At 39.4% G+C, this 17,334-nt stretch overlaps 1 protein-coding gene and 1 long non-coding RNA gene across 6 annotated transcripts in view; one reads left to right on the forward strand and one right to left on the reverse strand.

The window, feature by feature from the left end:
* Positions 1 to 3,055, reverse strand: part of LOC125275933 — a 54,966-nt gene extending 51,911 nt beyond the window's left edge. For 4 of the 5 annotated variants that reach the window (XR_007186549.1, XR_007186550.1, XR_007186547.1 and 1 more), the window contains exons 1-2: positions 2,999 to 3,037; positions 633 to 672 (exon numbers count right to left, since the gene is read on the reverse strand). This is a non-coding gene — a long non-coding RNA (uncharacterized LOC125275933). Of the gene's footprint in view, positions 1 to 632; positions 673 to 2,998 lie in introns of all 5 variants that reach the window. The other variant, XR_007186551.1, reaches the window with a different exon arrangement.
* Positions 3,056 to 9,608: 6,553 nt separating this feature from the next.
* LOC125275934 (eomesodermin-like) lies at positions 9,609 to 15,754 on the forward strand. Its single transcript, XM_048203288.1, is given in 9 exon segments — positions 9,609 to 10,156; positions 10,862 to 11,719; positions 11,935 to 12,089; positions 12,763 to 12,884; positions 13,305 to 13,463; positions 13,551 to 13,612; positions 14,595 to 14,667; positions 14,669 to 15,203; positions 15,206 to 15,754. Coding segments are annotated over 8 exon segments (1,995 nt in total). The 5' UTR covers positions 9,609 to 10,156; positions 10,862 to 10,997; the 3' UTR covers positions 15,373 to 15,754.
* Positions 15,755 to 17,334: the final 1,580 nt, after the last annotated feature.

A 17,334-nucleotide genomic window follows, 5' to 3' on the forward strand; every position in this document is an offset into this window, starting at 1 on the left:
TGCACAATTATCCTAAAAATGCAAAACAACCATTTTTCTCATTAGAAACTTGATTTTTGACTCAATTTTAAGGACACTTTTTATGTACAGATATTATGTACAATAATGTTCTAACATAAAATATTAATATAATATAATATAAAAATATAAAATAGAATGTCAGTATGTAACACAAATAAGGGTGTCAAAAAATATTTTTTGATTCAGGTGTTGATTCAGGGTTATATTATTGCTATATTATTAAAATAATTAATAAAAGGCCTACATAATAACTGAAATAAGTTTAAGTTAAAGCACTAAAAATACTGGAAAATAAATAAAACCTAAAAAAAAAAAAAAATTAAACCTAAATAGTAATATTTAACTAATGACAAAAGCAAATAAAAAATTACTAAAAAATGAAGCTAAAATTAAAACAAAAACTAAAACGCTAATTCAAAGTATTAATAAATGCTTTAACAGTATATAAATAATACCTAAATAACACTGGTGCCAGTGTAAATGCCTACACACACACACACACACACACACACACACACACACACACACACACACACACACACACACACACTCAGGAATCACTCTTCCTTCAAAGCATGTATCTCTGGCCTGCGCTGTCAAACTTTTAGCACCTGTCATCCTGCGGCCCGACCGGTCGATGGCTTCAGCGTACTGCGAGGAGAGAGATCAGAGGCGAGAAATGGGTCAGCGGCGGGCCGTGATCAGACCCGGCCCGGGGTCAGCCAGAGGTCAGCTCCAGTTAGGAGGCCAAAACTAAACAGGACCAGATAGAAACTGTGCCGTTTTCGGATCTTCACAAAGCCGGTCCGTCTCATGCGTGAGGTTATTCACAGAAAGCTTACACTGAGGACTCATCCGTGTGTTTTTAATGTTATTATGTGGCGTGCGACGGCCCCGGTTCCCTTGGATGACTACGGGAGATGAGATCGAACTGACTGCATCGCTCCTTCAGCAGATGCGCCGAAACCCGCAGAATATTCAATCCGCAATCTGCATCTGTGCATACGGCTGCTGCCACGCACATCTAATCCACGGGCTTTATTCGTCTTAGAGAGACTGGAATTCAAAAATATCATGCAATTCCCCAGCGTGCTTTACAACAAACACCACATTTCCTTTTTTATTTTGGAAAAGGGGTTCGTTCGTGCAAAAACTATCATATGGCTTCAAAAGATATGTTTTTTTGTTATTTATCGAAGCTTGATAGCGTCTGTTCACTTTTGCTTTGGACAATCTGCAATACATCTTCCTTCTGTGGAAGAAAGTCATTCAGATTTGAAGTGAGTAAATATTAATATTTTTGTGTCAGATTTATTCTTTTAAATGTTACATTGGCCTTTTTACTTGTAGTACAGTATGAAAAGGACAAGATTGGGTGAAACAGCTGAATTGGCATGATATTAACACCAAATATTATCAAAGAAAAGCCGGTTACAGAGGCCTTTATTAGTATTCAGATTAAAGAGATACTTCACCCAATAATGTTTTTAAAATATCATTTTCTTAGCTGTATGTCATTTCAAACCCAACTGCATTTCTTTTCTTCTTTTTCTATGGAGCATAAAAGAAGACATTATGAAGACAGAAACAACATTGAACCCCATTTACTTTCAATGTGCACAAAAATACCCACTGAAACATAAAATATCTTCTTTTGTGTTCTATAGAGAAAGTCAGTCATATAGTGATGGCGACAAAGCTCACGTTTTTGGCTGGTTTACTCCTTTAAATGTCATGGTTGGCCTTTTTACTTGTAGTACAGTAAGAAAAGGATAAAACTGGGTGAAATGGACAAAATAGGTATCAAAGGCACCGTATTATGCTTCTTACCTCAAGAATAGGACTTTATCAGTAAATTTAGGGAATTTTTCCTCATCATCTTCACCTGTATTGTGTGGTGTGTCTATTTTGGGACCTTTCTTTTTCGTTTTCCCCTCAATATGCTCCCCTTGGCCCACATTTTTCAGAAGTACAACATTTCATATCACTGTTATGCATTTGCTTTTCAGTTTTACCTTCCAGTAAGGCTTGACAGCACTGTTTCATTCGATGTGTTATTGAAATGTGTAAATGATATCAAGAGGTGGATGACAAATCATTTTCTGCAGCTAAATGAGGAGAAAACAGGTTTTAATTTTAGGTTTTCCTGCAAATTCCTCCCCTGATCTCAGGTCCTCTCTCAACTAATGTATGCAAATAAATCAAAAACCTTGAAGTGATCTTTGACTTTTCACTATTTTTTGATAAACAAATTAGTGCTGTTATTAGAGGAAGCTTTTTTAAATTTCCCCATTGGGGACAATAAAGTTCATTGAATTGAATTGAATTGAAATTAAGATCTATTGCAAAGTTGAAGAATCTTTGAATTAGAAGTTGCGATTCATGCACTTGTAACATCATGATTAGTTTATTGCAACTCTCTTTATTCTGGTCTCCCTCAATCTTCATTATGACAATTACAAGTTGTTCAAAATGCAATGCAAGACTCTTGACTGGATATAAAAGAGGGACCATATCTTCAGGGTTGCCAGGTTTTCACAACAAAACCCGCCCAATTGCACCTCAAAACTAGCCCAATCACATTTCAGAGGGGTCCCACGGTAAAATTCGCATTCCGTGGGCTAAATATCACGTAATTTGGGGTCGATTTAACCAGTGGACCTGAAAAACAACCCGCGGCAACAGTGTAAAAGCAGCCCAATTCCACTGGAAAACCACGGACTCTGCAACACTGCATATCTTCCCTATTTTAGCATCCTTCACTGGCTTCCAATTAAATTCATAGTTTATTTTAAAGCTTTTGAGAACATGTAATTGATGTTTTTATTATATGTAGGCCTGCTTAGTACTCTTTACAGCACTTTGAATCAATCTATATTGTGTTTAAATGTGCTTTATAAATGAATGTTGTTGTTGTGTCACATGCGCAGCTGACTGACACATCAGAGAACATTAAAAATAATCATTATTTACTGACCGTCATTTTGATCCAATCCAGTGTGCATTTCTTTCTTCTGTGAAAAAACAAAAAAAGATATTTTAAGGAAACAAAATTGGGCCCAATTGACTTGCAGTGTGGACAAATCAGACATTTTTTCTTTTAATCTTTTGTGTTTTTTGCTCATACAGTGATGAAAAATGCACATTTTGAGCTGATTTATTCCGTCAAATGTTATGTTTTCACTTATAGCGCAGTGGGAAAAGGATAAGACTGGACGAAACAGAGAGAAACTAGTTCAGATCAGCTGGACTAAACAGAAGAAAGTCGTACAGGTTTGGAAGGAGTAAATAACGACAGAACTGGCATTTTTGGGTGAACTCTCTCTTTCAGCATTGATTTGTTTAGGGCTTGTGTTACATGAAGTCGGGGAACATTCAGGGGTCACTTGACATTACTGAACATTTACACAAAAAGCTCTGACAGCAAACAGGCATTTGATCCTCAATGAGCGCTGATTGAAAACACTGACATTCATCTCTTTAAAGAGCGAGTGTCACGGGCCTGAGTGACCTTCATGTGCAGATAAATCCTGAGCCCGGCTAACAGGGAACGTTATGAACAAACCTTCTTCCAGTAACATTAATAGAACGCTTGCTCAAAGTTATCTGGTCTTTAATAATGCTAGAATATACATCGTTCATAGAGAGTTGTTTTTTTTTAAACGTTTCAGCATTTTTTGAATGTTACTAGTTTCGGAATGTTCAAATGTAACATTCCAATAATGTTCGCAAAATGGAATGTTCCCTTTACATTCTTAAAACTGGATGTTTTGAACATTCAGAAAGAACATTTTAACGGAAACGTTAGCAAAACGTTCTCAGAACATATTTTTGTCGAGATAGCGCAGGAGAGAGCAGGTGAAGGCAGACGCGAGAGCAGACAAGACGCACTAATGGCTCAGTTTCTCAGCTCGCCTCCCGCCGCGGCTCTCAGCGCCAAGATCCTCTAATGAGACGTACGGCGTTAATCCTGTCAACGGCGTTCATGAATCTAGCACCGAGCAAAGGCTGCAGCGGCCCGATCGCATCATAAAGCAGGAATGCGCCGCTTTCATGTGCGTCCGCTGCTGATGGACTCTGACAACAATATGGCGGGACTTCCTTCCCCCTGACGGGCGGCCCCTGACCTCTGGCCACCGGGGGTCACTCAGCTTTTATGGGTGGCCACGGAACATGGCGAACGGGTCAGAACGGGAGCGGGTTTACGAGGAAACGTAAACTTTGGGCCGAGTTGAAATGAATCTATGCGTACGAGCCGTAATTCAACTTTATTTGGTTTCTGGTAGTCTTGAGAGATGGAAACGCTCTTCAAAAACCAATCCACACTCCTCACGACTGAAAGTGCTGCGCTTTTATTGTTTGTTTTATGGCGTTTTGTACAGTCGCCTGTGAAATGTAGCAGTAAAATATAACGCTAATGAATGAAACTAATGTTAGGACTCTGCAGGAAATCGCTAATTAAATTTTCAGTCAGTAAAGATTTTTAGCAGTCACTCTTATATATTGGCATTAGATAGATAGATAGATAGATAGATAGATAGATAGATAGAATTAGAATATTATTTAATCTAAAAACATGAAATTCAATTGAAGTTGAACAATTTATCGATTACTTCGGGCCGCTGTAAAGGGCCTGTTTTGTTGGCCGGGTCTAACGAGGTGTTGACAGCCCTTTGAGGGTAAATATATTTCCAGTCTGTGATCATCTGACCTCGGTAACGGAGCCGCGGTATGATACACGCCTAGAACATTTAGCGCGCACAGCGACGGCACCGCGAGGCATGTGCTGATATGCCGCTGTCACGTCATGTCTGTGTGCGGCAGAGTGACGTGACAGGTCAAAGGGCGCGAACGTGTGGACGGTGATTGTCACTCCTGCTTCTGGAGAGCGTGAGCTTGACACCTTAACAGAAAACCATATCATTTTCAGTCGGCCTATTGTTACTTTATTTTGCAATTTAAAATCCATGCATATTCAAGTCCTTTTAGGCCAAGCAAAAATCATCATTTTAATCAGTAAAAATAGGCATGTTATATAGGTTATCATTATTGTTTTTACAAATCATTTTAAACAAGTGCTGGCATGTATTCAAGAAAAAATGTTTAATAATAATTACACACTCTAAAAGAAAATGCTGGCTTAAAAACAACCCAAGTTGGGTTGAAAATGGACAAACCCAGCAACTGGGTTAAATGTTTGGCCAATCTGCTGGGTAGTTTTATTTAACTCAACTATTGTTTAAAAATTACTATATGACTGACTTAAAATGAACCCAAAATAGGTTGGAAATTAAAAATCAGACACATAAACACAAACATTTAACCCAACCGCTGGGTTTAAACAACCCAATCACCGAGTTTGTCCATTTTCAACCCAACTTTGGTTGTTTTTACTACACTACTACACCTACAAAAAACAAAGTGCTTATATTGGTCATTTTTCATGTAGCCTAAACTAAAAAATGCTGGGTTAAAAACAACCAAAGTTTGGTTGAAAATGGACAAACGGGTTAAATATTTGCCCAACCTGCTGGGTAGTTTTATTTAACTCAACTATTGTTTAAAAATTACCGTATTGCTTGCTTAAAATGAACCCAAAGAATGTTGAAAATTTACATTTATTAATAGGTTTAATGAATAATAATAAACATTTATTAAATTGCTTATTAATAAATGTTCACCTTTTGATTATTATTGTTGCCTCTAGTAATTATGTGTCTGATTTTTAATTTCCAACCTATTTTGAATTCATTTTAAGTCAGCCATACAGTAATTTTTAAACAATAGTTGAGTTAAATAAAACTGTCCAGCACATTGAGCAATCATTTAACCCAACTGCTGGGTTAAAAGAACCCAAACACTGGGTTGTTTTTAACCCAGCATTTTTTAGAGTGTATTTAAATGACTGATGGGCCTTTTATGTACATTTTCTACCAATGATAGGACACACACAGCTGAAGTTAACAAAATCCCTGTGACTGACCCAGATCTTAATTTCTGTGAACTGCAATGAAAGGCGACGAAAATACTCACAGTTTGCGTTGGAAAATTAAAAATGTGTCGTGATTCTTCAGGATCCCAAATCTTCCGTCAAAGCCTCTGAGAGTTACAAAAGAACATTTAAGACTATTACTGTCCCTTATGTATCTGTCCCGTCTAAAAGCACAGTATTGATTTTGAGTGACCCTGATTCACCCGCAGCCTTTCGCCCGACTCTCTCCTGTGCGCTCGGGACGGAGAGAGCGAGAGAGAGAAACCGAGGGAGGGAAACAGAGACTGGGTGGCATTTCGAGTCAATAATAAAATGAGAAAGACGCTTTCAGAGGCAGAGGAGTGTTGAGGGGACGCCGCGGGGCCCTCGGGGGCCGTGGCAGACATCTTGCGCCTGGTCACCGAGGTCCCAGACCGGAGAGGACAGCAGATTCTTATTTCCTCCTCAGGCTGGCAGCCAATCAGTTTCCAGCTGAGTTCCAGCCCCCCTCTCTGTCTTTTCACAGATTTTTAGCCCCTTTTCCCCAAATTCTTCACACATCTCTAGATTGCACACATGCAAACACACATACACACATATCCCCTGCTCATAACACACATCTGCACATGGATAATACAGTATGCAACAGTATTAAGATGGCCTAAATATACAAAGCTTAACCTTCCAAAGCTTTGCTGGTTTACATTACATTCATAATGAATGACTATAAGGTTTCAGATTTGAAGATTGAAGCTGTTGATGAATAATGTGAAAACATTTAAACAGTAACATAAAGTGCATGATGGCCAAAAGCAATGACTAAAGCAATTCACGCACTTAGAAAGCTTAAATTATCATCTCTTTTAATTGCACGACGGCTACACTCTTAAAAATAAAACCTCCAAAAAGGGTTTTTCATAGCAATGCCATTGAAAAAACATTTCGGGTTCCCTAAAGAACATTTCAGTGATCAGTCATTTCAATAACCATTTATTTTTAGAGTGATCAGAAAAATCTAAAGAACCTTTTGTGGAATGGAAAGATTCCAAGATTCTTTATGGAACCAATAAAGAACCTTTATTTTTATCAAGAGTGTATAACTGATGGTCTGAAAGCCGAATTCTGTATTCTGCACGGAGAAGTCGTTCTCATCTCAATATTCCTCTTAGCTGGGAGCTAATCCTTGTGAATCTCACACCTTAAAAACTACAAGGCACTTGGGACCCGGGATCTGTCAGGTGAGAACGCATAATCATTCCTGTGTGTGAGTGTGTGTGTGTGTTTCTCAGGTGCTCTGTGTGGATCGTCTTTACATCACACCTTCTCATACTATCAGTTGAGATCATTTCAGGATTTGATCTCATAATTTAGACACAGCGACTGAGCTGAAACGACGAGGCGACGTGAGCTGTGGAGTCCAAATCGAACTTTGCTTTTTATTGCATTCGTGATGAATGAGAATAAACTTCCAGATTTGAAGATTGAAGCTGATGTTGCTGATTTAAAGTTGGCATGAAACGGAAGTTGTGCTAGTCTTTTCTATTGTGCCGTATATCCGAGTGAAACAGCTTCGCAAACAAGAACAAACATAGGACGGGGCTTGATTTTGTCCATGTGGAATTGATTGGATGGTTGTGGTTTGCTATTGGTGGATCTCATGAGAGTGACAGGTTGCCCCGCCCTCGTCATCAGAGAAGAGAAGAGATGCTGAAAGATTATGAGGAACATGAATTTAAAGGATTAGTTCACTTTCAAATTAAAATTTCCTGATAATTTACTCACCCCCATGTCATCCAAGATGTTCGTGTCTTTCTTTCTTCAGTCGAAACGAAATGAAGGTTTTTGATGAAAACATTCCAGGATTTTTCTCCATATAGTGGACTTCAATGGAGCCCAAATGGCTGAAGGTCAAAATTACAGTTTCAGTGCAGCTTCAAAACGTTCTACATGATCCCAGACGAAGAATAAGGGTCTAATCTAGAGAAGCCATCCCTCAATTTTTTAAAAAAAATACAAAATGTTATACGTTTTAACCATAAATGCTCATCTTGAACTAGCTCTCATCTTCTTCTCTATTTGAATTCCAGCAGTGTAGACACTGCTTAGTGTATTACTGCCCTCCACAGATCAAAGTTTGAACTAAATTGTCATGTACAATATGCTAGTGTAAGTATATAACAGTTAGTTCAAACTTTGACCTGTAGAGGGCAGTAATACACTTAGCAGTGTCTACACTGCTGGATTTCAAATAGAGAAGAAGAAGAAGAAGAGAGCTAGTTCAAGATGAGCATTTATGGTTAAAACGGGGAAAAAAATGAGCGATGGTTTCTCTAGATAAGAACCTTATTCCTCGTCTGGGATCATGTAGAACGCTTTGAAGCTTTGCACTGAAACTGTAATTTTGACCTTCAACCGTTTGGTGCCCATTGAAGTCCACTATAAGGAGAATAATCCTGGAATGTTTTCATCAAAAACCTTAATTTCTTTTCGACTGAAGAAAGAAAGACATGAACATCTTGAATGACATGGGGGTGAGTAAATTATCAGGAAATTTTAATTTGAAAGTGAACTAATCCTTTAACACAATAATGGTGTGCACGGATAAATCATTTATGATAAACACCGCAAAAATACGAATCGTCCATTTTGATTTCATGGTGACTATCGTCTTACACATGAGAGCAGCTGGGCTCACGTGACCCTAAAATCATGTTATTATTATTAGCGATATCACCAAATAGAATGAGGTCAAATTGGCCAAATATGTCATTTCAAGTGTGAATAGGTTAATGGCTGATAGTGATATTTTTGAGTAATACAATCACAACCTTTCACTTATTATTAAATGTATTACCGACTCTCTTTAATTTGTCATCCAGCCCATGGCTGTCATCAAAGAGTTTTAATTACAGTGACGAGCTAAAGAGAGTCAGTGGATGGGTTTGATGAGGACACCCGGTGGGGTTTTTCATTAAAGAGCTCTCGCGCTGAGCGGGTGACCCTTTCCGGGTAACCGACCATTATCGCCACCCGGTCAGCGTGATTCCGCATCGCCTCGCGCTCATCCTGAACGTCAAGGAGCGATTTTGTGGCCTGTCTGTCCGTCCGTTTGTCTCTCTCCCTCTCTTTTATCAGATTTGTGGTACAGAAGGGTTTTAATAAGGCGGTGTCTATCCGCCCGGCTGTCTCTTCCTTCACTATCACCGGTTCCTTCACACGGAAAAATAATTGGCCGGTTTCCCTGTGCTTGGAAAGGGGTTGAGCCGGGTGGGATTTGCCCCCGCCCCTCTCTTTTTTATTACCACCGCCTGATGATAAAGACAATCAGATATTACCTTATGGTGAACTGGGGCTCAATTGTTTTTCCATCTGTTGACCTGGGTGTTTTTTTTCTTCGCGTTTTGAAAATGTGTTCAGACATTGTTTGAATCGTCCATACGTTTTGATAAATACAACCTGCTTATTTCACATTTTAAAATAACGCTTTAAAGATTTAAACGCATTGTATGTAATAAACAAATACGAATATTCTAGAAATAAAGACTTTGTTCTGCAGCCTAAAGCAGTCATTTTATTATTTAGGACACATATTTTCAATTAATAGATTTATTGCTTATTTCTGAAATTAATACTAAATAAAACTGAATAATTGAACCTATTACTTGAAATAAAAATGTATATATTTATCGTTTTAAAAACTGAGTATATTTTTATTTCTACTATTATTATTATTAAAGGCGCAGGTTTTTTTTAGAACCCCTCAGGTGACGCACGCACGCGCCTCACGCCACACTCACCTCGTGCACGCTGAAAACAATCTCCTGCAGGTTTTCGTCCGAATCATGAAGACGCTGAAACAGATTTCACAATAGAAATACACATTAGAACACGTAGATTAGGCACGTAAATATGTAAATACACGATACTTTTTATACGGGGAATGCTTCGGGTAAATGCACGTTAAAATCTCACAGAATGTTTACTTGTGCGTGAACGGAACTTACGCTTGGTCGATAAAATCTGAGCGTTTTTGGACTCCAGCGTTGAAAAGAAGGGAAGAGTGCATGTGTAGCGTGTTTCACCCCAAACACACTGACTGAGCAGGAGAGGGTCAACTTTAACCCCCGCTACACGAGAGGCATGGCGGTCCTGTGACAGTTTGTGGTGAGTTTGGTTTCCTCATTAATCGTTTGTTAATTATTTGGCTTGCCAAGTTCAAGTGTATTTAGATCAACCGTTCTCAGGTCAGCCTGGAGGACTCGTTAATTGTTTTGTTTTCAGTGCATCTAAAATGGTGTCAATCCACTTCCAAGTTCCTCAGTGGGTTCAATGTCAGTCTCAAATTAACACTCATTAATTGGCTTGAAACGAATTTTGAAACAAGGTTTTTAGTCAAAACCTAGCTACAAGTAAATATAAAAACATTATTATTAATAATAATAATAATAACACCCATTTACCAGGGCCAGGTTTTTAAGTCAACACTCTTCAAAACAAAGGGGTTTTCGCAGCGATGCGATTTAGAAGAACCATTCTTAGTTCCCCAAGTTCTTAAAATAACTATTTATTTCTTAGAGTACAAAACATTTTAATAATCTAAAGAACCTTTTTCCCCCCACTATAATGAACCTTTTAAGCAATGGAAAACGTTTTATTGATGCTAAATGTTTTTGTAACCATCAATAGGCCTATTTATTTGTAGAAGCCTTGAATTAAAAAACAAGACAAAATGTACGTTATTTTAAAAAGCAGTTAAAACGAAAGCCTCTGAGCCAATGAAAAAACGGTCAGAACCCACGAATTGTAGAGGCCCCGCCCCCTCGCGTGGGATCATATATAAACTCTCTCAAACAATTCTGTCACTCACAGATTACAGTTGAAAATCCGGAGGTGTCGCTTCAGAGGTCAAACTGCGGGGCGCACGGAGCGGCGTCCTGGTGTGATCTACTTATTGATCCCGACCTGCTTTTGATTGATCCTCATCCCCGTATCAGTGTATTGAGAAATGCAGTTAGAAAGCATCCTCCCTGGCGCATCTGTAAACTTACCCAAGACCTTCTATAACCTGTCATCGTCCTCAGAGAGCACCAACAACAGCCCGGGGTCAACGCAGATCGATTTTCAGGACATGGACCGGACAGATTCCGAGCAGAGCTCCGGTGCCAAGAAGTTCTTGAGTGGCGGGAACGCGCTGATTGATGAGGCGGACAGCGAGAGCTTCACTGGGACTAAAGCAGCGGCAGCCGCCGCACCGGACGCCCGGAAAAGTTCTCCAGTGATCGGTGGAGATGATGAGCTGTCCAGCGCCCGCCGCTACAACATCGACGAACTGGGCACTGATCGCTATTTCATATCCTCTTCCCAACCGAGCTCCGACGTGACCAACCCGTGCTCTCTCTTCCCGTATGGGGGCCAGACCGGGTCGGTGTACAGTGGCTCGAACGGGTCCAGGTATTCGTCGTCTCTGCATTACGGCTCGGTTCTTCCACCCGCAGGGTTCTCATCCGCCGTGTGCGCCAGTCGGAGTCAGTTTGGAAGCGGCTATCAGTTCGGACAGGGTCCCGGGTGCCTCTACCCGTCCTATCCTGGACCGGGCTCCAGTTTGAGCTCGATGCCTATCCCGGGTTCGGGCTCCGCGGCCAGGGCGCAGGTTTACCTGTGTAACAGACCTCTGTGGCTCAAATTCCACCGCCATCAGACTGAGATGATCATCACCAAACAGGGCAGGTAATAATGAGAAATTGGAAATGAGAAAAATGTAAAGTAAATTAGAACATAAATGCATAATAATTTAGAGCGTGCATGGTTTAACACAAATTATGCAACATTTTAATAAAATTGTAAGATGTGTTTGATTAACGAATATTAATTTCTCAAGATGGTAAAACGAATCCGTGATTCTTATTTTTTGATCAATTAATTTTTATTGATCATTTTCGCAGGCGAATGTTCCCCTTTCTAAGTTTTAACATCACTGGACTGAACCTGACGGCGCATTATAATGTGTTTGTGGAGATTGTTCTGGCGGATCCCAACCACTGGAGATTTCAGGGCGGAAAATGGGTCACCTGCGGGAAAGCGGACAACAACATGCAAGGTGAGGAAAAAAACGAACAAAATAATTTTAGCGCCATGACAACCTGTTATATCTACAGTCTTCTTTTTTTCTCTCCGACAAAAATATTGTAAATTAAATTTTACACAAATATGGCATTTATAATCAAATGCAACGAAAAACGAAATTAGATAATTGTTTTTTTTTCCTTTTGAGTGGGATTTTAATTTTCATTCGATGTTGGTATAAACGAATTGGTTAGCTATATAAAATCTTCCTTGATATAATTATGAAACGTTTGATCATCTCCAACGACACGCATGAAATTCAACGAATTAATTAAAACAATTTCAAAGCTAAAAAAAGGTATCGTTTCCAAATAAAAAAGAAATCGAAATTCTACGTGCGCGCGATTATTTAAACTTTGATCATTTTTCACACTTTAACATGTCATTTCATTTAGAAAATGAAAGAGTTTTAAGCAATGAAGTAAGTTTCACATAAAATTTGCAGCGATGACACGCGGGGGTGGAAGTGTTAGCCTTATATATGTATTAGTATTATTCAAAACAAATCGCTCTTAGTCACGATACATCTGTTTTAAATGAAGGATAATTGCATTGCAAAAGTTCCCTGCTTCTGACTCTGTGTATATATGGACAAACTAATAATTTAACGAGGCCAAGCATTAATATTCTGCATTGTTTTTCTGTAGGAAACAAGGTTTATGTTCACCCAGAATCACCAAACACAGGAGCACACTGGATGAGACAAGAAATATCATTTGGGAAACTGAAGCTAACCAACAACAAGGGTGCAAATAACAACAATACTCAGGTAAACAAGATCACTATATTTAGTACTCATTGTTTGAGTTATCATGTTAGGTTGAGGAATTGTGGATGGAAAATATTAAAGACATGCATGAACTTCATGTTGTTTATTAGTTTTGTTTTTATTTGGGGTGCAAAAAACATTTAGCTGACATATTAATGTTGTAGAGTGATGTTCTTAAACTCTGAAGGCATAAAGCGTATTAACGAAAAACCAGAACCTTACTATTTACTTGATATATTTTAGTGCATGCTGCAAAGATCTGATGAGGAGTTAGATGTGTACTTCCAGTCATCTCATAGGTCTTCAGTGTGGGTTTGACACCTCTGTGCCTCTAACTGCAAGCGCTGGCCATGAACTCTGCACAAACACTGATGCTCTGTGTGTGTGTGTGTGTGTGTGTGTGTGTGTGTGTTAAAATAGATGATCGTCCTGCAGTCCCTGCATAAATACCAGCCGCGGCTGCACATCGTGGAGGTGACAGAGGATGGTGTGGAGGACATGAGCAGTGAAGCTAAAACACAAACCTTCACTTTCCCTGAAAACCAGTTCATAGCTGTAACGGCTTACCAGAACACAGACGTAAGCAGAAACGCCGCCGCAGCTCCCTGCAGCCACTTCTGCTTTTGTGCCGCTTCTGAACTCCTGGTGTTTTGTGTTTAATTGCAGATCACACAGCTCAAGATCGACCACAACCCCTTCGCGAAAGGCTTCAGAGACAATTATGATTCGTAAGTGCCTTTCAGACAACCGTCCCAGACTCAGAAACATGAGTGAATTATGAAAATGCCCCCAAAAATAGAAGGGCCTTCATTTCTTAATAAGCAGTAAAATTAGACTCTTGAGCTCCACATTTGCCTTTTTAGATTTTAAAAACCTACATTTTTGTCATTGTGTATGCATTTATGCAACGTTTATGAAATTCTGACTGGTAAAATGGGACCATATTAATTGTACAATATTAATATAATTAATATGGTTCCATAGTTAATGCTTTAACTAACAATGAGAAAATCGATACAGTATTTATTAATCTTTGTTAATGTTATAAAAACATGAACATTATTAGTTCAGGTCCAGATAATTTCATGACTTGTTATCACAACATTTTTTCTTTTATCAAATCAACTTAGATAATTAATGTGGTTCAGATAACATAATATTTTGAGTTTCTGTTGATTAAATCAATCGCCTTCATTGTATTAACTCAATTTTTTTAATGTCAATGAACTCAAAATTTTAAGGCAACCACGTAACTCACTTTTTTTAAGTTAAACCAACATTCGTTTTTTTTTTTTTTTTTTTTTTTTACAGTGTAATCAACTTAAACTATGATTAATAAATTCCTTAGAATTATTTCTCATGGTTAGTTCATCTTACTAATGTAAAGTGTTACCGTTTATATTTGTATTTCCACCTCACTGTAAAAAAGAATTGTTGGTTTAACTTAAAGTAAGTTACCTGGTTGCCTTAAAATTGAGTTCATTAAAATTACAACGAAGGCGATTGATTTAATCAACAAAAACTCAAAATATTATGTTATCCGAACAACATTAAGTTGATTTGACAAAAGAAAAAATGTTGTGATAACATCATGAAAATAATTTTTTACAGGGTGCATGTGTACAGTAAAGATCTTTAGATTTAGCGAGGCATCATGTTTGAGAATGCAATAAGACAAATTGCTAACAGTCTCTCTGGTTTTTCTCTCAGGATGTACACGGCTCCAGAGAGCGACAGACTGACGCCCTCTCCTACTGATTCTCCGCGGTCGCACCAGATTGTCCCCTGGCGCCCGCTATGCGATGCAGCCCTTCTTCCAAGACCAGTTTGTAAACAACCTGCCACAAAACCACCGCTTCTACGGCAGCGAGCGCGCCGTGCCTCAGACCAACGGCCTGCTTTCTCCTCAGAGCGAAGACTCGGCCGCCGGCTCGGCTTCGGCTCAGCGCTGGTTCGTGGGGCCCGTCCAGCAGAGCAGCGCGTCCTCCAAACTGGACCTGTCCTACGACAGCGAGTACTCTGCCTCCAGCCTGCTGCCCTACGGCATCAAACCCCTGCCGCTGCAGAGCCCGCACGCACTGGGCTACTACCCCGACTCGGCCTTCGCCTCCATGGCGGCCGGCTGGAGCAGCAGGAGTTCATACCAGAGGAAGATGACCACCGGCCTGCCCTGGTCGCCTCGGCCGAGCCCTCCGGCCTACACCGACGACCTGCTGTCCTCTAAAGACAAGCTGCAGGACGAGAGCTCCGCGGCGGCCCCGACGACCGGCAGCACCGGCCCCTGGATGGAGGCCCCGCCGGTGCTGAAGGCCGTGGACTCGGGGACGCCAGCGTGTACTCCATGGCGTGTAAGAGGAGGCGTGTTTCACCCGGAGGCTCCAGTACAGACGCTTCGCCCACTATAAAGTGTGAGGACTTGAGCTCTGAGGAGTACAACAAAGAGAGCCATAAAGCCATGGGTTATTACGCCTTCTACACGAGCCCTTAAGAACTGCTTTTCAGATCATTTATCAATTCTCTCTCTCTCTCTTTCTCTCTCTCTTATTTTGTTTGAAGTGATCTGTGTTTTTAATCTTTTAATCTGCAAGTGCCAAAGCTTTCGTGCCCCTCCAGTTGTGCTTGTTCATTTTTATTTTGGCTCATTTGTGAAATATGCTTCATTTCTTTGGGGTTTTTACTTTGTATTCTTTTTAAAGCATGCCCTTAATTCTTTTTAATCTTATTTTTCTATGAAGCCCAGCAATGTGGTTTTTCCTTTTATTTAAGATCCCTTTGTTGTACAGTATTTGTGCACTTTAGATTGTGATGTATCCTGTACAAATGTTCTCATGGCACTCTTATGAAAGGTCAAATAAAATGTGCTTTTCATACTTTCTTTGTCTGTTTCTCACTGCTATATTTAGTCTATCCTTTTTTATTTATTTTAATCGTTTTGTTTAACGAACATTTATTTTAAAACTTCACACATTCATGGAGCTTTAAAATATTTATTCGTTAAATTCGTTAATTTAGCGTACTTAACAGTGTCTTGTTTTTAACGTTCAGTTTCTAACATTTAAATTTTTAAAAACAAACGGCCGTTTTGCGCGGGAACGAGCAAAACATTTGTAAAACAAAGAACAAAAACGTTTTCTCGTTGATTTTGAAATGTAGGCGAACTAATAATTTGCATTCTTGTATTTAAACGTTTTAAAGCCGTTTAAGAAATACCCACAATTTGTATAATAAACCAAAGATCAGTATTAGCTTTTTATAATGAAGTTAAGGTTTTATATTATTTATAGTTGACGAATAATGTTCTAAATATTATTCGAAAACGCAATCTTTGTACTAAACAATCGTGTATACTGTATAATTATTCTGTTTCGTGTTCCGCAGAAACGTCATGATTATTCTGATCTTCAGATCAACCACAAACGCACCGTTATGTCTTTATTTGAACGCGTGCGAGTCTTTTTTTCTTTATTTTAACCGTGTTCTGTCAAACAGGAGTTTGTCGCATGCATATCAACCGTTTTTCCCGGAGTTATTTCGGATCATACGAAACGCATTTCTGGGTGAACATGACAGAGGAAGTCACTGCAGTTCCTCATTTCGTGTTTTATGGCCACTATTTTCTGCGCTTTAGATGAAAGTGACACAAATACATTTTCCTTCTCAGCCCCTGCTGAATACATTTAGAAGTGTTTCTGTACAGCGACCGCACTTACTTCCATTGCATTAAAAAGATCAACGTTTTGGCCAAGAAATATAACACATTTATGTTATGTTCAAAATAGCATCCAAACAGAAGCCTCTTAAAAATAAAGGTAAGATCTCGGATGTATCACGGAGAAACTGTAATAAAAAGTTGACTTTGCTAAACAGTTATTTTGAAGAAACTCTAGAAGATATTAAAACACGAAGCATTAATACTATTAAAGAGCCTTCGTTGTTTAGACCTAAATTTTTGACAGATGCAATTTTCTTAATTGAGGAGGCAAGAGACTTCCTTCCTGCTATACTTTTCGGAAGAAGCTCAATGAAAGTGTGAATATTACGCATCAAATAGTATGAAAAGATGCTCGTGCTGATAAACTTCATAAGCAATATGCACGAGGACGGGCCCATTTTTTGGCATCTTTAACGAGAATTGGAGCTCTGCTCTGTCTGTCAGCTCACAATCCTTCCTCATCATCGAATCCCTCTTGAATTCATTTCAATGCCCCGGTATTTTTAAGTCTAATGAATTCTGTTGTCAGACTTCTTGACAGAAAGCGAAGACTCCGACTAACTCCAATTAACACCTTCTAATGATGCTGAGCTCCGGATGGCGCTGAGATCATCTGCCCCGGGCGGGGTACTGATGGGGGTAGCGGGGCTAAAAATGTTCTGTGCTCCTTCATCACTCGTGTCAGCGAATCCCAGACCGGATCACCGCGATCCGCCTCGCGCAGCGTGTACGAACTCC

This window comes from Megalobrama amblycephala, linkage group LG9 (genome assembly GCF_018812025.1).
Source record: "Megalobrama amblycephala isolate DHTTF-2021 linkage group LG9, ASM1881202v1, whole genome shotgun sequence".
Taxonomy (NCBI): domain Eukaryota; kingdom Metazoa; phylum Chordata; class Actinopteri; order Cypriniformes; family Xenocyprididae; genus Megalobrama; species Megalobrama amblycephala.